Here is a 22,537-nt window from a genome sequence, read left to right as displayed (position 1 = left end):
TGCTCCTCCTCTTTTGTTCGGGCTCCGAAGAACAGCGCCGGCATTTTCTCGCTCGCCCGCCCCCTCGGAAGGTTTACAAGCAGCCACGAAGGGCGCCCGCGAGCTCTTTCTGGCGCTCCGTTCCCACGCCACGGACAACACGCAAAGGCTCCGCGGGAGCCCGTGGGGACGCGGAGTTGATGCGTGTCGCGGAAATCCAGTTTAGAGGAAGGCGCGCCGCCCTCCCCGGCCAAAGCCGCCGCTCCAGAGGTCATCCAGCCTGACCCGCTCCAAGCCACGACCCGTCGGCTCTTTGGACCCGTTCAGCCCCCTCCAGGGCCCGGCGCAGAGCCACGACCGGCGGGAGAACGCAGGGTCTCCGAGCGCCGCCTCCGAGGGTGACCCGCCGCGTCGGGCGGAGGATGGTCCAAGATGGCGGCCACACGCCGCACTACATCCCCCGGCAGGCGCCGCGCGGCCCCCGATTGGACACGCTCCGTCTCCCGAGGTGCCCCGCGAGGGGCGTCGCCTTCGGCCGTCGGTTGGCGCGCGCCGCCATTTTGTGGGATTGAATGACCCGCCGCCCGCCCGGCGGTCTCCGCTCGCGCCATGTCCGCCTCCGCCGCGCCCCCGCCGCCGGCCCCCGGGCGGCCCCCCCGCCACGCCCCTCTCCCCCGCGCGGCTCTCGCGGCTGCAGGAGAAGGAGGAGCTGCGCCAGCTCAACGACCGCCTGGCCCACTACATCGAGCGGGTGCGCGCTCTGGAGCTGGAAAACGACCGGCTGCTGCTGCGCGTCTCCGAGAAGGAGGAGGTGGTCACGCGCGAGGTGGGTCGCGGGGGAGGGGCGAGGAGGCGTTGCGGGGGGGGAGGAGGGCCCGTCACGGCGTCTCTCTCTCGCTCTGGCTCTCTCTCTCTCGGCCGGCAGGTGACGGGCATCAAGGCGCTGTACGAGACGGAGCTGGGCGACACCCGGCGGGCCCTGGACGAGACGGCCCGGGAACGGGCCAGGCTCCAGATCGAGGCCGGGAAGCTGCGCGCCGAGTTCGAGGAGCTGCGGCGGAGGTGGGGGGAGTTGGAGGGGAAGGAGGAAGCGCTCGCCCCCCCGCTTGTTCCTGCCCCCGGGAGGGGAGGGGCGGGTCCTCCTGGGGAGGGCGGGGTGGGGGGAGGTTGGCGGGCAGCCACGCACCCCTCCCTCCTCCTGCTTGCAGCCCCTTCTCTCTGCCGTCCCGCCCCCCAATTGTGGGGGCTGCGCCAGGCCAACGTCCCTTAAGGGAGGCACGTAGATTTTGGGAGGTGTTCTCGGCCTGTCCTGGGGCAGGTGACAGCTGAGGTCTGAATGCACAAGGCGTCTGAGGCAGGAGGCATTTGCCTGGTCCGGATCCCTGCCGTGTTCTTGCATTGTTTGTGATGATGATGCTATAGTTTTTTGCTAAGTTTGTCTGAAGCTTGCAATAGGAGCGAATGAATCCTGCGCAGGTTCCATTTTTACACTTTAATCAAATTGCTTAATATTTGAAAGTTGGTTCTGGCGTTTCCAAGTTAAACACCTCTGGGAAATGCTTGCTTATCCTTTGTGTAAACTCCTCACCCCTGCACTGTTTCTGCCCCCCCCCCCTTTTTTCATGTGGGCCTCCCTCTTTCTCGGCCCTGGGGACAGGCTGGCCTGAGCTGAGAAGGGCCAGAAGCACCCGGGGGCTGCCCCATCTTGGAGGCTTGGAGGCGTTGTGGGGGGGGGGTCCCCCCCTGCCTTCTCCCTCAGCTGGGCAATCTCAATGCTGCTTCTTTTTTCCTCAGCTATAAAAAGAAGGATGGGGAGTGGTCCACCTCCCAGGGTCGCATCAAGGAGCTGGAGGTGCTTTTCCATCGGAGTGAAGTGGAGCTCACAGCCACTCTGAGTGAGAAGCAGAGCCTGGAGGCTGAGCTGGCTGACACCCGGGCCCAGCTGGCAAAGGTACAGGCGATCAGTTGGGCCAAGCCCTTGTAACAGTCCTCCAGCAGCCGAGAGGGGAGGGACCAGAATGGCCTCTGTCGCGTGGCTACTTTCCACACACTGCCACCCGTGCCGAGGGAGGCTGGGCAGCAGCAAGAGTTTTTGGGGAAGCGGTGGCTTCGACAAATGAGGTGGCACTTGGGCGTGAGTTTACGTGGCTGAGAGTCACACAGGAGTCTTTGTGACGGGTTCCTGCGAGCCTGGATTGCAGAAAGAACGGGACCGAGAGGGGCGGGTTATCCTTCTGAATAGAGGCCTCTGAGGATTGCCTGGGGTGGCTGTCTAGCCAGATACCTAGTGCATCCTGCGGGGGGAGACTAGATGGCCTCGGAGGTCCCTTCTCCACTTCTGTGATGCGGGGTGGACCTGTGGAGGGGGTTTATCTCTCGCCCCTCTGGCCTGGAGACGCCCTTTTTTCCAGACGCCTCGGCCCCAGAACCTCTTGCGGCCTCCCGCTTTCCCCCAGTTTGCTGAGTGGCGAGGGGAGGCTGGGGTTGTTTGGGGAGAAGTCTAGGGAGCAAGGCTGCACCAAGCTCCCTGGAAGCGCAACAAGGGGGGGACCTGTGTGGAGCCCGTCTCTCTCTCCCCGAGGTTGCTGGGGTGGGCCTGGGGAGGAGGCCGCTCGGTGCCAGCTCCCTCCTTCACCCGAGGCTCCTTGCCTGTGCAATTGGTGATGTGGCCGCCTCCCCTTTGCACCCCCCTGTCCTGCTCCCCAGCCTGAGGGAAGAGGGGAGAGCGGGTGCTCCAGTGGGGAGGAGGAGCCCTGGCTGCAGTGGGCACAGCCGTGGACTGGACCTTCCCTCCCCTGGGCTCCAACGGACAAAGCATCTGGGCTTTGCTCGGGAGGGGAAGCTGCGGGGGAGGGGGGAGAGGCTTGGACAGGCCGAAGAAAGGCGCCTCCTCAGTGGGTCTGCAGTTACGGGTTGCTGGAGATGCTCCCCCTGGCGACCGGATGTGGGTGGGGGTCTCTCCAGCTCCCCACTCCGAGGCTCTGGAAGGCCAGCCGGCTGAGGGCTCCTGTCCGGCCTTTCCCCAGTCAGAGGACGCCCACGCGGTGGCCAAGAAGCAGCTGGAGAAGGAGACCCTTCTGCGGGTGGACCTAGAGAACCGTTACCAGAGCCTGCAAGAGGAACTGGACTTCAGGAAGAGCATCTTCGAGGAGGTGGGCAGCCCCCGGGCGAGGGAGGGGCCTCGGGCCTCCCATGCAGGAGGGGGGCCAAACAGGCCCAGGGTGCTGACCCGTGGCCCCTCCCCTCAGGAGGTCAGGGAGACGCAGAAATGGAACGAGCGCCACCTGGTGGAGGTGGATAGCAGCTGCCAGAAGGAGTACGAGTCGAAGGTTGCCCAGGCCCTGGAAGAGCTGCGCAGGCAGCACGATCACCAGGTGCAGCTCTACAAGGTGGAGTTGGAACAGACCTATCAGGCCAAGGTGAGGGCCTCCCCTGGGCGGGGGCGGGAACCAGGCCGGCCTTGTCCTGGGGGGCTGGAGGGACACCTTGAGACCGGCGGGGCCCCTGCCTTGAAGTGCCGGCCCCTCCCTGGGGGCCCCTCCCCCCCTCCCCTCGCAGAGAGGCCCACAAACAGCGGGTGCCCCTTTCTCAGCTGGAGAACGCCAAGCTCTGCTCGGATCAGAATGAAAGGGCAGCCAGCGCCGCTCGGGAGGAGCTCAACGAGGCCCGCATGCGGATTGAAGCCCTCAGCTACCAGCTCTCTGGGCTGCAGAAGCAGGTGAGGCCGGCTGGGCTGCTTCTCGCCGGGTCCAGGTTTCGGGGTTGCCTGGGGGGAGTCGCCTCCAATCTGCGGGACCTGCTTTGGGTAGCCCCTCCAGAAGGACGGGGTTGCCTCTGGTGGCCAGGGTGCCCGGGAGAAGGAAAGCGGGGGGGGGGGGGAACGACAGACCCTAACGTCCCCCTCCCCGCGCCCCCCAGGTGAGCACAGCGGAGGAGCGGATGCGCGACCTGGAGGAGCTGATGGCCGGAGAGCAGGAGAAGCTGCGGAAGATGCTGGACGCCAAAGAGCGGGAGATGTCGGACATGCGGGAGCAGATGCAGCAGCAGCTGATGGAGTACCAGGAGCTGCTGGACGTCAAACTGGCTCTGGACATGGAGATCAGCGCCTACCGGAAGCTGCTGGAAGGGGAAGAGGAGAGGTATGAGCCCCCCACCCCCGGCCCCCTCCTGGCTGAGCAGGCCCAGAGAAGGCCGCGAGAAGCAGCCCCGGTGGGGGGGTGGGGAGAGGGGCCCCTCCGCAGCCGTGGCTCGGCCGCCTCCCAGCCCCCTCTTGCTTCCCCGCCAGGCTCAAGCTCTCTCCCAGCCCTCCCTCCCGCATCACTGTCTCCCGGGCCACCTCCTCCAGCACCTCGGGCGCTCGCTCTTGGCGGGGCAAGCGGAAGCGGGCGGAGGCCGAGGAGCTGCCCGGGCAGGTGCCCAGCGGGATCTCCCGTGGAGGGGGCAGCGGTCTCCGGGTCAGCCAGCAGGCCTCAGCCAAGGGCAGTGTCAGCATCGAGGGGGCAGACCCCGAGGGGAAGTTCGTACAGCTGAAGAACCATTCTGACAAGGTAGGCCCCCCCGAACCCACCCGGGGACGGTCCCACTGGGCTGCCCAGGGCTCTGCTCCTGGGGCGGGGGCTGAACCACCCCCCTGTCCCCCACAGGACCAGTCGCTCGGGAACTGGAGGCTGAAGAGGAAGATTGGGGAGGGAGAGGAGATTGCGTACAAGTTCACGCCCAAGTACGTTCTCCGGGCTGGGCAGACAGTGACGGTAAGTCCTGGAGCGCCCCGCCCTGCCCTGTGTCTGAAGGCCGCCTCCTGGTGGTCAGGCCTGGCCTTTTCCAGCCCCTCAACTCTTTGGGGATCGCGGTTCTACTCCTACACACACACACACACACCCCACTGGCTCCCAATGCCAAGAGGGTGCCCAGTGCTGGGCTGGCTGGGGTGGGAGACCTGGGCAAGGGCCAAGCCTGTTTGTCTTCCTAGATCTGGGCCTCTGAGGCTGGGGTGGCACACAGCCCCCCCTCGGTGCTGGTCTGGAAGAACCAGGGCAGCTGGGGCAGCGGGGACCACATCCACACGTGCCTGGTGAACTCTGAGGGAGAGGTATGCTGGGCAAGGGGGCGCGGTGGGGGGCAGGCCAAGGAAGGAGATGTGCAGGATCCCCTGCCAGGCGCACGATCCCAGGGGACCCTGGTCCAATCTGCACTGGGAGGTATGGCTCCTCACACGCACACACACACCACGTTGCTTGTGCTAGCAGGAAGAGACTGGCCTGTTCAGGGGAGGGGGCTTGAGGGGCGGGGCTGGCTGAAAAGACCCCTCCCTTCCCTCCCCCAGTGTGTGTGTGTGTGTGGGGGGGTCTTGCATCCCTGGTCTTAATTGCCCTCATCCTGAGGCTTCTCCTTTGGGCGGTGCCCTTCCTCCTCTCCCTGCTAGGAAGTGGCGGTGCGGAGTCTGACCCAGCTTGCAACGGGGCTGCAGGAAAACGGGGAGGAGGAGGAGGAGGAGGAGGCTGAGTTTGGGGAGGAAGATCTCTTCCACCAGCAGGTAGCCACCGGAAGCGGCTTCTCCCCAGCCCCCTCCCTCCCTCCCTCTCTCCCCTCGGCTGAGGGAAGCAGCTCACCTGTGGGGCGGCAAGCGGGGGCCAGGCTGAGCCACTGCTGGGCAGAAGGGAGGTGCCCCCTCCTTTCTGGTCCTCGGGGCCCCACCCAGCCCCCTCTCTTCACGCTGCCTTTCCTCTTCTCCCAGGGGGACCCCAGGACCACCTCTAGAGGATGCGCCCTCATGTGAAAGGAAGAGCCCTTCATCTGCCCCCCCTTCCCCTCCTACACCCCCCCCCTCCCTTTGGCCTGCATTTCTGGGAAACTCGGTTTGTCTAAGTCTCCTCTGGCTTGTTTTCATTTTGAGCTGAACCGAGTTTTAAAGAGCAGGCGGCTGCCCAGGTTGCCTCTGGTGCTCCTGCCGCTGCTTTTAGCCCCGAGCCAAAGGGGGGGCTGGATTCCACCTTGGAAGAAGAGCGATTCCGAACTCTGGGCTTCCTGGATCCGGACCCCTTTGCCCCTTGGGGCCAGGCCGAACAAAGCGCAGAGCGAGAAGCGGCGGCAGCAGCAGCAGCAGGGAGGGACCGGCTGGACTCTGGCCGGGGGGTGGGGGACGTGTGCGGCCTGAGCATCTGCGGCCGGCTTCCTGTGGAGAATCCCGCTTGGGACCGGGTGAGCCAGAGCTGTGGCAGGGGGACCTGGGGGAGTGGGTCACACCTCTGGATGCCCTCCAGGACGGGGGCAGCAAAGGGCCACTTGAAGGGACCCACCTGGCCGCCTGGTGGAATCCGCAGGGGCTCCGGCATGAAACGCGCCGGCCTGCCAAGAGCTGGGCGGCTTCCCCCTCAGGAAGTGGGCCTGGCCTTTCTTAGGGGCTGGGAAGGAAAGAACCGTGACCGGAGCTGGTCATTTGCTGACAGATCGTCGAAATCCGATCTTGCCGGTTTTTTGTAGGAGGGGATGAACTCTGGAGTGGCCATTCCAGCTGGGGTTCCCAGCCCTCGGGGTGACCATGTCCCAATTTTAGTCAGCTCACGTTTGTGTTTAGCTCTGATCTTCCTCTTCGAACACTCGCCTTGAAACACGCTGGGCTTGGTTCTTCATTTTATTTTATTTTATTCTTAAAAAAGACAAATTTGAATGGGGAAAAAGAAAGTCTTGAGAATTTCAGTGAGCGACATTCCCGAGGGTTGGTCGCCAGTCCATCCCCTCCGACAGCCTCTGCCCTTGGACACCTTGGCCCCTCTGTCCTGGGGACCGGACTTGCCTTGCTGATGGGGCCCCCTGGGCAGGCCGGCTGCTGTTGAGGGTCTCGCTCTGAAATCGAAGAGTGGGAAGACCCCCAAATTCATAGCGCGCAAGGGGGCGTCTGACCCAAGTCCCCTCACTAGTTCAGTGGCCTTTCTGTGGCTTTAGCTCCAGTGCGAGGGTCAATTTGGCAGCAGTAAGGTGTGAAATATTTTACACAGGAAAAAAACAGCAATCCTGTAGCTGGATTGTGACTAGGAAATCAGAAATAATGTTTATAAGCAGCAAACATTACAGAGACGTTTCCATGCTGCACGATGTGTTAATAGCCAATGTGAATTAATGTAAAAGTGTTTTAGATGTAGAAGCTGTGAGCCTCCTTCTGTGGAGCCACGAGTGCCACAGCTCAGAAAAGGGGGCTTGATAAGGGATCAGGTTGCGTGAATTCTTCTCTATTCTCTCTCTTACACACACAAATAATAATAATAATCCGCTCGGGAGGCAGGAGGGAGGCGGGATGGGCCACAGCCATACTTCCTGTGGCTCAGAATGAGGAGGGAGCAGATGGGGGGCCTTGGCTGCAGACCCTCTGGCCTCCCAGTGCATCATCTGCTGCCGCCCATACCTTTCAGTGGGGCTGCCCTCCCAGCACGGAGGAGAGGCTGGGTGGGTCACCCGTTGACCCAATAAGCTTCTAGAGGGGGAGGGTTCGAAGGGCACCCTCTCCCATTGACCTGCCTGCCTTCCTTCACCCACACAGGTGTGCACATATGTGCCTCTTCCTCACAGTTTGTGAGGGCTAATAGTGGAGACACATCATGGAGGTGCAGATTCTTTTGGTGGTGGGGGCATATTTGGATCGCCTTGGTCTTCCCGGGGCGGGGGGGGGGGTGTTGCGCTGCTCCCTGGAATTGCTGCCAGGGCTGTATGTGTTGCAACCAGGGTTAGCTGGGAGATCCATTTAGCGCCTGACCAGTGTTTGGTTGTGAGGTGGTTTGGCTGGTTTGCTCTGGAAATACACCTTGCTTTACACGTTATACAAAATGTGACTTTAAATATATTTTAAGTCCATGTTTACACATAGTTATTGATAAATCTTAACATTAGGGTTAAATACTAGGTTTAGTGAATCTTGAAAATTATTACAGAACACTGGATATTGGAGGGGGGGCTCTTTGCCCCCCTCCCCCCTCAGTTTTATCCCTTGACAGCTACAGCTTTTCCTCAGCAAATCCTCTAGCCAGGTGGCCCCATGAATAGTAGGGGGGGGGGGAGAAAGGCCTGGCTCCTCTCCAGCCTTTTCCCTTTCTCTCCACTGCCCTGAACGTGCCCACCCCCACCCCGCACCCTCCCCATGGGGGGGCACTTTCCCTGCAGGGAGGAGTGCTGGGGGCCCTTGGCCAGCCCTGCAGGCTCACACTACGTTTTGCAAGCAATGTGCTTTCTGAAATTCCTTGTGGCAAGGTGAGCATTGACTGGATACAAAACCCATTTCCTTATTATTAGAAGTCTATTTTTATAGCGGTGTGACTTTTTTTTTTAACTGGGGAGTTTTGTTTCCCAAAATGGGAACGGCTGAAAGGATCCATTCAGGGGGTGGGGCGCAGCGTTCATGTTGGCCGGTGCATCATGTCTTGGGGTGGGGGTGGGGGGAAATGACCTCAGTGCTCGTGTTGTTCTTGTGTTCTTATGGATATGCATGCTCTGTCTTTCAGCAGTTTATACATTTTTTGGACTGGAAACATTTTGTACAACACTTAAATAAAGGTTTTACGTTTTTATCTGAACTCTTGTGGCAAGTGGTGGACAGGTGAGAGTGCCTGTCACTCCATAGGATGCTGGAAGCTCACCCCACCCCCACCCTTCGTTCTGGGGCAGAGGGATCCTGGGAGGCTCCATGAGTGGAATCTACTTTTCTCCTGCACTGCGGTGAGAGGATCCTGGGCAGCCCCCCCACTTTTTTGGTCCATCCCAGCCAGGGGGGGAATCACCCCAAGTGGATGGCATCTCTGGGTAGGTCGAGTCTGCAGGTGCCCCTACTCTGCATGGAGCCTACAGAAGCCGCCCCAGAGCAGTTCCTGGCCTCCCCCAAGTTCAAGGCTGAGAAAGGAAGAGCAACAGAGAGGATTAAGGGACTGGCGGCTAAAGCAGCGGCAGAAATTGTCTAGTCTAAGAGAGGAAAGTGCTGGGGACACGACAGCCGCCTTCTCATGTCCGAGGGGCTGCCCCAAGAAGAGGGGGGTTTCAACCTATTCTGAAGCCAGCTGCGTTCCTTTGCGCTGGGCGGCGCTCCGTTATCCAGCGGCGGTGCCGGTCTTCGGAGGGCAACTGGTCCGCCCTAAGTCCTGCTTGGCCATTAACCGGGCGCGAAGGCAGCTCTCTCTGCCCTGGGATGGTGCAGGCCAGGTGGGGGTGGGCCGCTGCCCCCCCCCCTCCAAAGAGCCACCGTCTGCGTCAGGAAGAGGCCAGCGCGCCGGAACTTCAGCTGGAGCCCTCCGACTCAGCCGAAAGTAGCTTTTGATTGGAACTCGGCCGTCCCCTTGCAAGCCTCGGCTGAGCGAGAGAGCGGGCTTCTTGGGACGGCAGGACCGACGCCGGAGTAAAAGTCCTCTTCCAAATCTAGCCTGCCCACCCCCGTTCCGACAGTCAGAAGGGGAAGGGGAGACCGAGGACCGCTCCCCACCCCGGGGACCCCCAGACTCGTCGGGCGGGTCTCTCCAGCTGGCAAGAGGCGCCTCCCTTCTGCCCTGCCTCCCACCCCCACTCCCCGGATAAGAGCTCTGGCACGCGCTCCTGGCTGGCCAGACGCGCGGGGAGCAGCTGGAGGAAGGAGGGAGGGGAGCCGGAGGCTACGGGGCCGAGGCCGGGATGAGTCTGGCTGCCGCTGCTGCCGCTGCCCGGAAGAGAGCCGAGGGGGACACCTTGAAATACTTCGTGGAGGATCCCGGCAGCGGGACGCTTTACAAGCGGGGACCGCTTTTGGGGCAGGTAACGCACCTTCGCCCTGAAGGCTAGATTCGGCAAGCTGTCCGGAGCGGGCCCCGTGAAGCGCTGCGGATCCTTTCAAAGTTTCGCCCCGCGACGGCGGCGGGCGATTGCCGGTCGGTCTCACGACGAGCGAGCCAAGGTCACAGGCGGGAGCCGCGGGCGACCAGACGTGCCCGAAGACAGAGTGGAGCCGCTGGGCTCCTCCGCTCGACCCGCCTTTCCTGCGTGCCCCGGGGGTCCCGAGCGACGCCAAGACCTGCTTGCTAGCGGTGTCGAGGGCGGGAGGGGGGGGGCGTCTCCTCCTCCGCCTTCAAGGAGTGCCCGCCTTGTCCCAGGGGGCTGCCATCCTTCGGGCGGAGCTGGCTCCGACTTTGCGGAGTGCAACTGACCCATCAGTGGTCATTTCTTCCTCGCTTTCCCATGGACTGGAGAGGCTGGCCAAAACCCCGTTGCAGCCCTGTGATAGGCTAAAGGCTGGTGGCGATTGGGGGGCAGGGTGAACAAAGGGCTTCTCTTCAGACGCAGAGCAACCCAAGTGGTCTGGGAAGGGGGCGGCAGAGGCTCCTTCTGACTTGACACCCCCTCTGCCTCCCCCAGGGAGCATTCGGACAATGCTACAAATTTACCGACACATCCACCAACAGAGTCTATGCCGTGAAGGTGCTCTCTCTACAGCGAGCCGCAAGGCTGGGAAACCGAGGAAAGGTAAATGGGATTAGAGTGAGGGGGCTTGGTGGTCTTCTGCCAGATTCCTCTCCTGGGAGATCAACTCCCACAGAGGGAGAGCCAACCCCACCTTATCTAAGTCCACTTATAGGGGAGGGGACGGCAAGTAAATGAATGAAGGAATCTGCCGCCCCTGGCTGCAAGCTCCCTGGGCTAGGCTGTCTCTGGATTGGTGGGGGGGGGAGCAACTGAATTGGGGTGCCCAGACAGGAGCTGAAGGCCACCGACTAAGAGACGGTCAGGTGGGGGCACTGGCTCCCCCACCGTCTCCTGTAGGCAAGGCCTGTGCACACAAGTCCTTCCCCTCTTCAACCACCTTCAGTTCTGCGGAAGAGTTTCTGGCTTTGCCAGGTGTGGGATCTTCTGTTCACTGAGCGGCAATAAAAGTTCTGGAGTGGGCTGTAGATGGGAGGTGGGTGGTGCCCCCAAATGCTTTCCCAACTGGGCAAGCCCCCGGGATGAAGGGATGGGGCCGGGGCAGAGGTCCCACCGCCCGGCCAAGTGCTGAAGGCAGGGAGAAGGGCTCCCACAGAGCCAGCTTCCTTTCGGGCGGGTGAGTGGGGCTAAGTGGTCTCAGAGGGAGGATCTGGGCTCGGTGGCTCTCTGCCTCCCCTCCCTCTTCCCGCGGCTGCATGGCTGTTCCTTTCTTGATTCGGGTACCGACCTTGGACATCTTCTTTGGTCTCCTCCCCAGGTGTGCCGAGTTTCAGCTGATTCTAGCATTTCTTCTCTCTCCCTCTTGCACATGTGTGTGTGTGTGCTTGAAACCTCTAGAAACGCCTTACGCTTTTGACGTGGCTTCACTCTTTGCAGGTTCAACGCGAGATCGAGCTGCACAGCCAGCTCCAGCACAGGAACATTGTGCGGTTCCACCGACATTTCGCTGACCAGGAGAACATCTACCTGGTGCTGGAATACTGCAGTAGGAAGGTGAGAGAGGGAGGGAGCCATTTTCTCTCTCTCTCTCATGGGAATATTTAATGGGGAAGTTAAGCAGAAGCTCCCAGAGGGAGGAGCAGACTGCCAGCCTGGGCAGTTTCTAGAGGGTTTGCTTGCGCTGTTTCATATCCTCGCAAGAAGCCAGAGAGGTCAGGATAAAGAAGCATCCAAGGAGCGTGAAAGCAGGACACGGCCTGAGATCAGGGAAACGGCCCCGCTGGGACCTGGTCAGAAGCTTTGATAGGACAGGGTTGTCCAAGGCACAGAACCTTTCTGTCCATCCGCTCCTTGCGTGAGCCCCCTCCTCCCCAGCCCCTCTCTTCCTTCTAGTCCCTGGCCCACATTCTGAAGGTCCGGGGGACGCTGATGGAACCGGAGGTGCGTTTTTACCTGAAGCAAATCACAAGTGGCCTGCAGTACCTCCACCAGCAAGGGATCATCCACCGTGACCTCAAAATGAGTAGGTGCCAAAGACCGGGGGGGGAGGAATGTGTGTGGGGGGGAGGAGCCCCAGTGCTGGGCAGTGGCCCACAATCTGCCCCAGGCTCCCGGACTCCTCTTCCATGGAAATGGCCATTCGGTGCAGCTGGAGGCCAACGTTTCTTTATCGGTCACATTTGTATGCCATCCGTCCAGCCGAGAAGCTCAGACAACCAAAAAACAGGGTGAAATCCAGTCAAGGACACGACGAATAGAATAAAAAGAAAACTGACCAAGAACTTGGATCATTTCTCCAAGCTTGCTTGAACCTGGCAACCAGTTTGCTTTCCTGGGCGCCATCCCACGAGGCTGGAGGGGCCACCCTGCCCAGGGCCCTCCTCCTGGGCTGGCAGGAGGGGCCACGAAGGGAGACAAGCGCCTTCATGGGGGAGGGGGCCCTTTTCAGGAGCTCCACCCTCATCCGCAAGGGTTGCTGGGGGCCAGGGAAGCTCTAGGGCAGGCAGGACGACCTTTGCAGGCGCCATGGGGAGCCGGTCCTCAGCCCGCTCTGTGCCCCACACGCTCCCCTTCCAGGCAATGTGTTCATCACCAAGCACAGGCAGGTGAAGATTGGCGACCTGGGCCTGGCAATGCGGGAAGAGCAGGCCTGCTGGAGGAGAGGGTGAGTGCTGGATTGGGGGGGCGGGCGGGGGGGCAGGGCCCTGTGTGTGTCTGGCTGAAGCCTCTCGGGTCCAGCAGGGTCTCGGTGGGCAGGGCACCCTCTTCCACCTGGCGGCCCTGCTCAGATTCATCTGCCAGGTCGGATGGCTGCCCTGCACAGCTGCCTGGGAAGCCACTGAGCAGCCCTGCCAGTCGGGATCCTGGGAGGGCAGAGAGGGAGGTTCCTACGTCCAGGACAGGCAAGCCCCACCTGCCCTGCGGACCCTGCGTTTGTCCCCCCTTCCTCCCCGATTGAACCTTCCTCCCCTCCTCTTCCTCCAGCAACACCCCCAGGTGCTTGGTGGGTTCTGTCATAGGGAACCTGGCCCTTCCCCCCACCCCCCTGCCAGCGGCCACATGTTCATTTCTGAATTCTACTTTCTTCTGCACAGGGTAGTTTGTGGGACCCCCAATTACCTGGCCCCCGAAATCATCGCTAAGAAGGGACACTCCTCCAAGTCAGACATTTGGGCCCTGGGCTGCATCATGTAAGTGATCCCCACAGCAACGGAAGGGGTCCTTTTGCTCGGGGGAGGCTGGCCGTGGGTGGTTCAGGGCACATTTGCATGTCCTGGTTCCTCCCCAGGTACACCGCCCTGGCCGGCTTCCCCCCCTTCGAGGTCATGCAGAAGCAGGAGCTGTTCCAGAGGATCCAAGAGGGCAGCTACCCCCTCCCGGGCCACCTCTCCCCAGCCGCCCGGAGCCTGATTGGGAGGCTGCTGGCCCCCAACCCATCCGGCCGGCCCAGTCCAGAAGAAGTGCTCAGCCACCCCTTCTTCACCCAGGTGTGTCTGGCTACTATTAGGAGTAAAGTCCAAAGCGGGGAGGGGTTCCAATGGCATGCAGCTCCCTGGGGAGGACAGCATCTCCTGGGTTGATTTGGGCTCTTGGGGCAGGAAGGGATCCAGTTCTCCTCCACAGAGACCCCCTTTTGCTCCGTCTCTGGGCACCCGAATGGACACAGCCATGAGCCGGTCACGGGGGCCCTCCCAAGGAACTCTGCAGAAGGCGATACGCAACAACAACAACAATAATAATAATGCTACATCTTATCAAATCATCTCTAAACCTGCACTAAAGCAGCTTCCAATCAGTCAAAGCCAGCAGAATTAAAAGGGGATGAATTCAGAATGCAGACGCTCATCATTTGAAGATCTGGGAGGCAGCTGGAGCCTGGAGGGCGTTGGATCCCAGGGAGGGTCTCCTTCCGGCCTGCCGTGGGGGGCTTTCTGGGGAGTGAATTCCAGGGGCGCCCAAGAGCCTCCAGCAGGTGAGCTGCTGCAATCTGACCGTCTCCCCCCACCCCCGCTGAGCCCCCATTGCCCTCCCCGGTTAGTCCTTGGGCTGCCCAGGCAGAGTGTGGGGCTAGCAATCCCCCCCCCACCCCCGAGGTCTCATCTCCTCCCCTCGGATTCTGCCCCCTGAGCTCACCTGGCTGCCCCACCCCCTCACCCAGAGACCGGCCCCTCCCCAGCTGTCAGTCAGGGCCGATCCCAGCCTCCCCCTCAAGGCTCCTGGGCAGGAGCCTAACTTCGTCCGGCCTCTCTCCCCAGCACTTCGGCCTGGCCAGGCTCCCCTCGCTCGCTTGTCGCTCGGCCCCCATGTTCCCTTTTGCCAACCCGTTTGGAAGCTTCTTCCAGAAAGCAGCCAGGCTCCTTTCCTGGGGCTCCCCTTGTCAGCAGCCCAGCCACGCTGGTGAGTGCTCTCGGGAGGGGGGAGGGAGGACAGTGGGGAGGGGAGCCCATGCACCTGCCCTTCTCCCAGTCCCTTGGCAGGTAACAAAGTAGGTTTCTAGTCCTCTGTGTACTACAGAAGGTATCTAATTGTGTCCCTCTACTGCTCCCCCCAGTGAGCCCTGCACCCCAAAAACAGGAGGAGATACCACAGCGGCAAGGAGTGGGACCTGTTGCCCCTCCCCACTTGGTCAGAAAGCCCTCCTCCCGCATCTGGGTCGCCCAGCGTGGGGCTTTGTGGGGCTCATTGTCCTGATGATGATTCAGGCGACACTCACAGTCTGGGCATTAATGGGGAGCCAGGGAGTCACGCAGATTGGGGGTCCTTTTCCCAGTTGAAACCAGTCCTTCCCACTTTGCTGGGATCGTGGTACCACTTGCCCGTCTTTCCTCACCCGATGGCGTGTGGATTGATTTGATGCAGCTGACTTGGCTTCCCTCTCATTCTGGTCACCCCTCCCCTCTGCCTTTCCCTCAGTCTTCCCATCTGCCCAATGGGAATAAGAGCAGGCATCCTTTCCGTGGCAGCCTTTGCCAGGGGCTCTCGTGAGAGTGTCTGCCCTGGAGCCCGCCTGGCTCCTCCGAGCATGGCACCGGCTCCCCCACTGGCTCTGGCCTTGGCAGGGGGTCCAGGGAAGGGCTGCTCCCAAAGGTCACCTTTGGGGGGGCGGCTTCTAGCTTCGGCATCCCTGCTTTGTGGGGTTCACGGGTTGCTTTCGCATTGCTCCCCCCCCCCATGGCCCCGAAGGAAGCCCGAGAGGGGAGCAGGGGCCCCATGGAGGAGCCCAGCTGCTTCCCTCCCCTCTTGCTCCGGAGAGGCTCCCTGCGCAGCCGGCTGCCCGAAGGTGAGTGGAGGTGCAGGGAGGGCAGCGGGCACGTGAGGGGAAGCAAAGGCCTCCACCCCTGTTTCTCTTCCCTCCCTCCCTCCCTCCCTCCTTTCCTGGCAGAGGCCGACTGGGGCCCTGGCAGAGTGCCGGAGAGCATAGACCGACGGCTGTGCTGCTGCTTGCAGGTGACCCCCCTGGGTAAGGCTGCTGCCTGCCCGCCTGCCCCACAGTCTCCCTGGGATCTGCCTCGCCTTCTGCTGGGGTTTGGTCCCCTCTCCTGCCACCCTGGGCTGCACCTCCTTCTGACTCAAAGGCCAGGAGCTCCTCCTGCCCGGGCGGCTTCGGCCCCTCTAGCCATATTGTGCCAGCTCCCCTCCCTTCCGTGCCACGCTCTGGCCGTCCTGGGGGAGGCCCCTTTCCCAGGCCCTTTTCCTCCCAGGAGGTCCCAGCTTTGCCTGGGCTCCGAGTGGCAGGAGAGGCTCTTAGCCTCCTGGGCTGTTATCTGTGGAGAGCCGGGGTCATTTCGTATTACATAGATCCAGAAGTGAATCCTGCCCATCCAGGAAGCTGGGTGGCTGGGTGAGGAGCTCCGGCGCCCTCCTTGGCACAGAGCCTCCCCGTGGGCATTTTCTTGTTCCACAATAGACTCCTGCACTGAGGACTGGAAACACGACAGGGCCGGGGGGATGAGCAGGGGTTGCTGCGCCTCCCTCCCGTATGGGCTGAGCCGGGCACCTCTCTCTGCAGTGGAAGAACTGCCCGAAGGCCTGCACGGTGCCAGTCCTGCCCACATGGCCACCCAGTGGGTAGACTACTCCAATAAGTACGGGTTTGGCTACCTGCTCTCCAATGGCTCTGCTGCAGCGCTACTCCCCGATGGGACCCACCATGTGGCCTTTTGCCCCCAGCATCAGTGAGTGCCCCTTTAGGGAGTCACACACAACCCTGCTGCGCCTGACTTGGGTGGGGGCAAAGAGGCCCAAGCCTCCTGGGGGGGCAGGATGGGCTCAGTTGTGACCCTGGAGAGAAGGGGACCTCCGGGTGGTTAAGAGGCCTGGCCTGGCCCTGTCGGCTCAGCACCTTCGTTTCAGGTGCCTGCCCTGCATTTTGGCAAAGCCCCCTCTGGTTCCCTCCTCAGGCGCATCTGCTGCTGCCGTGAGGTGGAGGTGGCCGAGTCCTTTGGGTGGCAAGAGGTGCCACTTTGCTTGGACACCTCTTCCCCCAGTACACGCAGAGGTGGCTGCAGGAGGAGAGAAGCCAGGAAGGGGGGGGGCAGAATATGGGTCAGCAGAGAGAAGGAGGCTCTGGGACCCCCGTGTCGGCCTCCTGCTGACCCTGCCTCTCTTGCCAGGGGAGCCCATGCCAGACCAGCCCGGGCAGAGCAGGCAGGAACCCTCCCCTCCTGCGCTTTGCAAAGCCGGACAAAGCCCTCCTGGTGCTCTTCAGTGACAGCACCCTCCAGCTGCAGTGGGCCAGCCCTTTCCACCCCCTCGGGCAGGGAGGGCTGAGGAAATCCTGGGCCGGCTCTGACCGCCCAGAGAGCAGAGGCAGGTTGGGGCCTGCAAAGACCAGCAAAGGGCCCTAAGCAGCCACACCAGCGCTAACCCCAACCCTGCTGGAACAATCCTCGGGCACAAGCATTGGAGCAAGCAAAGGGCCGACCCTCAGACACCCCGCCCCCCCCAGCAGCCATCAAACAGGCTGAAAAGAGCAAAGGCAGAAACGGTGCAACGGAAAACACGGAGAGCAACTGAGGCGGCTGGGGGGCCTTGCTGAAGCCAGAAGGGATGGGGGGCTATGGGGGTCAGGGGGATGCACAGCAGCAGCAGCAGCAGCCGCTTCTCGGGGTGTGCACCGTCTCCACGGCTCCTTTCCCTGAGCCTCTGCTGGATTAATGGGAGGGAGAAGGGCCGCTGGGGGTGGCCGGCATTGCTTTTGGCTTCTGGACGTGGCCTTATGTCAGTCCCAACCTCCCAATTCCTGGGATTCGGTCTTTGTGAGTGCAGGGAGCCGGAATGGTGGCAGAACAGAGCCAAGGAGCCAAACACGGCAGCCCCTCCCCCCATTTTGCTGATTTATAATGTGCAAACCCAAGAGGGGGAGGAGGTAAAACTACAACCCCAGCAGGGAGACGAGGCCTCCTCCCCTCCCAGGTGGAGGACGGTGCCAGCTTCCTCTTGCCCAATTCTGCCAGCACATCTGCTCACCATCCCTTGTGTCTCCCAGGTGAATTTCTACCAGGACTGCACCAAGATTGTGTTCAGTCGCCCGGCCGAGGGAGAGGACCTCTTGACCTTCGTGGACTGCCAACGTTACAGCACCACCTTCCCTCTGGGCACCCTGGCAGGGCAGGGCTGGACACTGCCCCTGTGTGAGCGGGTGCAATACGCCCTACACTTGCTGCACTGCCTCTAGCAGCCCCTCCCCTCCCCTCCCTCACCCCGACCCAATCGGCCTGGGTGCCTTGGAGGAGGCCCTTGTGGCTCCTCTTCCTTCTGGGGACCCCAGGCGGCACACGCAGGGCTCCCACAACAACCGAGAGAGGAGCCCTGGTCCCAATCCCCAGGCAACGTCTGTGGGGGAAGGGGGGCAGAGGCTGGGCCTCCCTCTTCTACACCAGCATCTTTCCCCCAAGGCTCTCCAGGTGGGAAGGGTGCCTTGACCCCCGGAGCAGGCTGGGGGAAGGTCCCTTCAGCTGTTGTGGGGAAGCCCTTGGCCATCCGGGTCAGTCTTGATGGCTGCTGGAGGGCAGAGTCCAAATGGGGGGGCTTGGAGGGGGCCCTTGGCTGAGGAGCACAGAGGGAAGGGGAGGGGCGGGTTCAGACAGTGGCAGGTCTGCAGAACTGGGGGGCTATAGAAGAGCAGGGAGCAGGAGGGCACGTCAGAGAGAGAAGCGGGTACATGGGGAGCAAGTGTCATGGGAAGCCTGCAGAGAGGGCAAGGCGGGGCAGGCGCAGGGAGGGAGGATTTGGGGTGGGGGGCAGCAGGGACCGCCTGGCTGAGAGGCTGCCTACGGAGAGTCTCTGCTGCTTGGCCCGGGGTGAGAATCCTTAAGGCGGGGCAGCTCCCCTGGCCCAAAGGGGGCTTGTTTTCCCAGGGTTGGCTTGGAGCCGTCCTGAAGGGGTCCGGTGAGGGATGGAAGGGGCCCCCTTGGCTGGCGGCCCCTAGTGGGGTGAGAGAGGCAGCTGGGCAGGGGATGCTTTTGTAGTCTCCCTAGTCACCCCACGGGGCCCGAGATAGGGCCATGTTTTCTTGGCAGTAGCAACATTGTTATTAAATGTGTGTGTGCCAAATATTTTCAGTCTCACAGCAGCTGACATGAAGGTCGGACGCAATATAATTAGAAGAAACCTGAACTTTTGACACAGCCCAACCAACCAACCAACCAAGCCCAAAACAGCAGCAAACCTCTGCTGTAAACACACCAACATCCCCTGTATATATGATCCCTCCCTGGAGCCCCCACCCTGCCCCTCCTGTAGGCTCTGACCAAAGAGACCCACCCCTGGGGGGCCCCTTGCCCCCCATTAGAGAAAGGCCACCCCCCAACAGCGGCTTCTCCTGGGGCCCTGGGTGCTGCTGGAGGGTCTCGGTGGGGAAAAGTTTGCCCCACCCTCTGGGGAGCGGCCACACCAGGGGTGGGATTCTGCCAGTTCGCACCTATTCGCTAGAACCGGTTGTTAACATTCTAAGCAGTTCGGAGAACAGGTTGTTAGAAGAAATTCCTGGCCTAATCCTGTAAGGAAGGCAGGAAGGAAACATTCTGGTGTTGCTTACTGAAACTGCCTCTCCGTTGACCCTTATTACATTCTTGGCAGGACTAGACTTCCTGTCTCTGGAGCTTCTCTGGAGTTATTTTTCCCTCCTTTGCTGGTACTTTGCTTGTGTGGAGTGACCATTCAAAGTTACAATGGCACTGAAAAAAGTGACTTATGACCATTTTTCACACTTATGACTGTTGCAGCATCCCCACAGTCATGAGAGGCCAGGCGAGGAGATGCGTGCCTCGATGTGAGTGATATTGAGTTGGCCACATCCAGCCAGTCACATGACCACCAAGCCATGTCCACCCAGTCACATGACCACCACCTAAGCCACGCCCACAGAACCGGTTGTTAAAAATTTGAATCCCAACCCTGGGCCTCACCCTGATCTGAACTGCCCCATCAGGCAGCGTGGCGGAGGCAAAGCTGCTGGCCCTCTGGTGGCCAAGGGGGTCCTGGGCAGGAGGGGCTGCGCCTGGAGAAACCACCTGGAAAGGATGCAGGGGGAGGAGGTCAGAGGCCCCACAGCTGCTCACCTGGATGCAGCAGCTCAGCCACGGGGAGAGATTTAAAAGGGAAACTGCAGTTGTCCGCCCCCCCATCGGGAGAGGCTGTGTTCCCCCTGCCCTGCCCCCACTTTAGTCCTCTTTACCAGATAAACCAACCGGTCTATTTTGTGCTTTGGTGGGAAAGGCAGCAACTGACTCAAGCTTTGTTTAGAGACCCACCAGATGCTTTCCTGCCCCCCTCCCCCCATTTCCTCTGTCCAGACAGAGCGGCCAAGGGTCTGGCTAGCCGCTTGCGGCCTTTTGCGTGGCTTCTCCCAGATGACCGCGAAGTAGACTTCGCCCCAACGAACTGCCCTGGGCCCTCCTGAGGTCATTAGGGGCTGCCCAGCGCCGCCTTCGCCTTTGGGGGCAGGGCAACCTGGCCAGGTGCTTTCGAGCGCCGCTTCGGGCTTCCTCGCCGCTTTTGAGAGGAGTCGGCTGCGCGGGGCTACGTGGCCCGCGAGCAAAGCAGCTGCTACCTCCTGTCCCCAGGGCCGGGGAGGGGAGCGGGACAGCAGGTGGCCGAGCCCGCACGCGGCTAATTTGGACGCTGCTATTTAAATCGCAGGCAGGCAGAAGTGGGGAATCGGCTCGGCGTGCTAAATGCTGCTGAGGCGGTCGGGGAACGGGGAGTGGGCTCGCAGTCGGCTAGAGAAGCCCCCTCCCCGCGCTCTTCCAGACCGGGCGAGAAATGCTGGAGCTAAATCACCCGCCCGCCCGCCCGCCTATATCCGGGCTGGCATGCAGATGGGAGATGGAGCCTCGAGTCCAAGGGGTCTGGACCCCCTTCGCCCTCCCCTCCCCAGAACTGTGCAGCGCACCCTCGCGGCAGGGGGAGGAAACCCCAGGAAGGCCCCGCGAAGTTGCAGGAGCGGGGCTGTGGGTCGCAGCTGCCTGCCTGCCTGCCTGCGTTCGCCGGAGCCAGGGATGAGGCTTGGTCCCCGCAGGCCAGGAAGGGCGGCGCTGGCCCCCAGCCCGGACGCCTCGCTAGCCCAAGTGGCGGCTCAGTCCTCCCTTCGGCTGCAGAGATCGGACGGTGGGCGGACGGCCCTGCTTTTGGAGACCGCCCCCCGTTGCTCTCCAGGCCGGGCCCGCGCCAAGTTGCAGCTCAAGGGCCGCCGGCGCCGCCGCCGGGCTGCTCCGGGCCCCGAAGACCAGGCGGCGTTGCAGAACTTAATCTGCCTGGATGACACCCCCCAAAAAAAACAACAAAAAAAAAAACGGCCTGAAATTACCCCAGGCTAAAATTAGCCTGGCCTCTCTCCCTTCGACGGCGGCCCCCGGATCCCCCTGCAGGGGCCGGGGATGGGGAGGAGTAGCCGGCTCCAGTGGCGGCCCGGAGACGACCTCCGCCTCACGAAGCCAGCCTTGCATAGAAGGTGTCGGGTCGTGGAAATCAAGCAGGAATCTTCCCGATCCCGTGCGCTCTTTATATAGGATCGCTCCGAAAACGCCATCAAATATTACTATTTCAGCGCAACAGAGAATCTCGGTCTGAACGCCCCAGGCCGGCTTATTTTACACGGGACGTCCACCAGCCGACGCAGCCGCTGGGGGTCTCGTTCCTCTGACCCGCATTTACATGAGGTCCACCCAAAATTCTCCCAGTGAGTTGCCTCACGAATCGTCCCAAACTGGCTGTTGTGTGGAATCTATTTCAGTGCCGCTGGAGGGAACCTTGGAGGTCTTTTATCCAGCAGAAAACCTGTTATCATTCTGGACACTCCGTGTTGTCCCGTCTCTTCTGCAAAGCCTCCCGCGATGGAGCCCCCACAGCTCCTGAAGGCAGTCTGTCCCAATGGGTAATGCCCAACCTGGAAGACCTGGCAGGCCCTCCCTGGGACTCACAGACCCCAAAGCCTGCACCTCAGCCATGGGTCCAAGAGCGGTCATGGGGTGAACCTCCCCACCACCTTCCTGACCTCACAGGGGTTCCCGATGAAGCCACAGAAGAGAGGCTGGGGTGTGTGTGTGTGTGTGTCTCCCTGGGATATTTCCTACCCATTGAGGGGTGGGCTACACCAAGCAGTGCTCTCGGATTCATGTGGGTGCGATACACAACTGCTTGTACTCCCCAGAGAAGCCAGCCTGGGTTTTCTGAAAATAGCCATGTTTCCATTTTGGACACATGAAACTGGCGGGACAAAACACTTCTGAGTGTTGAAAAGATTCGCCTTAGAAACCCACACTTTGTGAAGGTAATTTGGCTGGTTCGCAATCCCCCTGGCTGCCCATGGCCCTCGCAAAGCCCCTGGCTTGGGTTCCTGTAAAGCCCCCGGGGGAGGAGGAGGAGCCACGTTCTCCATGCCCAACCTTCTTTTGGTTTCGCACATCAGCACACAAAAACTCTGGTGTGTGTGTGTCACCTGGTGGGACCCTTCTCTGCAGGCCCTTCAGAGCGCCAGCTACACTAACCAGCGGCCTCCTGGCACCCCAACTGCAGTGGGGGGGGGGGAAGCTCTGTAAACCCCGAGAGAGACCTGAATGGGTCCCCCGGGGGACACTTTCTTTATGTTGTCATTCTCTGGGGTTGGACTGTTTTCCTTGTTTTAGCCACCCAGATCTGCGTTTGCAAGACGGCTGGCCGGCCATGTAAGCCCACTGGATCCCTTGCCAGATGTTAACCCCCGAGAAATAATGCCATCTAGGACAAGACGTAGCTCAGACAAGATCCACGAGCGCCTCTGCCCCAAATCCAGCTCTCTGCCCCCTTGGAGTCCAGTGGCCGGTCTGTCTGAGGCTTTGGCCTCCTGTCCCGGACACAGGAAATAGCAGGTGGGGACCCACTGGGTCTGGTGGAAAATCGGGCGGATCCATTCATGATGGAGGCGGATGTGCGGCTGCGGGGGCTGGCTGATGAATCCAAACCCCTTGCGGGATCCGAGGAGGGTCCAGGGGAAGAGCAGGCAGAGCCAGGCTTGCCCACATCCGTGGCTGCCCAGGGCACTCCAGGCTGGCAGCTGCTTTCCATTCTTTCCTCCCCCCCCCCAAACAGTGCCTGAAACAAGGACGGAAACGCCTGCTGGGACCCCGTTTTTTCCTACTTCTGGGAATGTGACCAATTTTGGGACAAAGAGGAAGGGGCAGCCCAGCCGAGCCCCCCTCCCCCAGCACGTGAG

The 22,537-nt window shown here is 61.5% G+C and overlaps 2 protein-coding genes across 2 annotated transcripts; both read left to right on the top strand.

Moving 5' to 3' along the window:
* The first annotated feature begins 558 nt into the window (after positions 1 to 558).
* Positions 559 to 8,540, top strand: LMNB2 (lamin B2). The gene is given in 13 exon segments (XM_026688621.2): positions 559 to 636; positions 638 to 805; positions 905 to 1,041; positions 1,774 to 1,930; positions 3,006 to 3,131; positions 3,228 to 3,398; positions 3,572 to 3,697; positions 3,898 to 4,118; positions 4,265 to 4,526; positions 4,623 to 4,730; positions 4,949 to 5,068; positions 5,402 to 5,512; positions 5,714 to 8,540. Coding segments are annotated over 13 exon segments (1,797 nt in total). The 5' UTR covers positions 559 to 588; the 3' UTR covers positions 5,756 to 8,540.
* A 1,081-nt stretch (positions 8,541 to 9,621) lies between these two features.
* Positions 9,622 to 16,070, top strand: LOC113426259 (inactive serine/threonine-protein kinase PLK5-like). The gene is made up of 11 exons (XM_087952833.1): positions 9,622 to 9,741; positions 10,333 to 10,446; positions 11,281 to 11,397; positions 11,737 to 11,866; positions 12,421 to 12,508; positions 12,939 to 13,034; positions 13,133 to 13,331; positions 14,100 to 14,241; positions 14,396 to 14,469; positions 15,028 to 15,124; positions 15,854 to 16,070. Exons 1-11 carry the CDS (start codon positions 9,622 to 9,624, stop codon positions 16,021 to 16,023), a joined length of 1,347 nt encoding a protein of 448 aa, XP_087808959.1. The 3' UTR covers positions 16,024 to 16,070.
* The last annotated feature ends 6,467 nt before the right edge of the window (positions 16,071 to 22,537 follow it).

This window comes from Notechis scutatus, chromosome 1, assembly GCF_049901735.1.
Source record: "Notechis scutatus isolate UNSWTSFEM ecotype Mainland chromosome 1, rNotScu1.2, whole genome shotgun sequence".
NCBI classification, from domain to species: Eukaryota; Metazoa; Chordata; class Lepidosauria; order Squamata; family Elapidae; genus Notechis; species Notechis scutatus.
This window is presented reverse-complemented; position numbering and strand designations above follow the sequence as displayed.

Excerpts from the sequence above, each read along its gene's own strand:
- LOC113426259 (XM_087952833.1), top strand. The coding sequence starts at position 9,622 with ATGAGTCTGGCTGCCGCTGCTGCCGCTGCCCGGAAGAGAGCCGAGGGG. Across the intron at positions 9,742-10,332 it reads GGGGACCGCTTTTGGGGCAG|CCCCAGGGAGCATTCGGACA; the intron begins GTAACGCACCTT and ends CCCCTCTGCCTC. Across the intron at positions 11,867-12,420 it reads CCACCGTGACCTCAAAATGA|GCAATGTGTTCATCACCAAG; the intron begins GTAGGTGCCAAA and ends CTCCCCTTCCAG.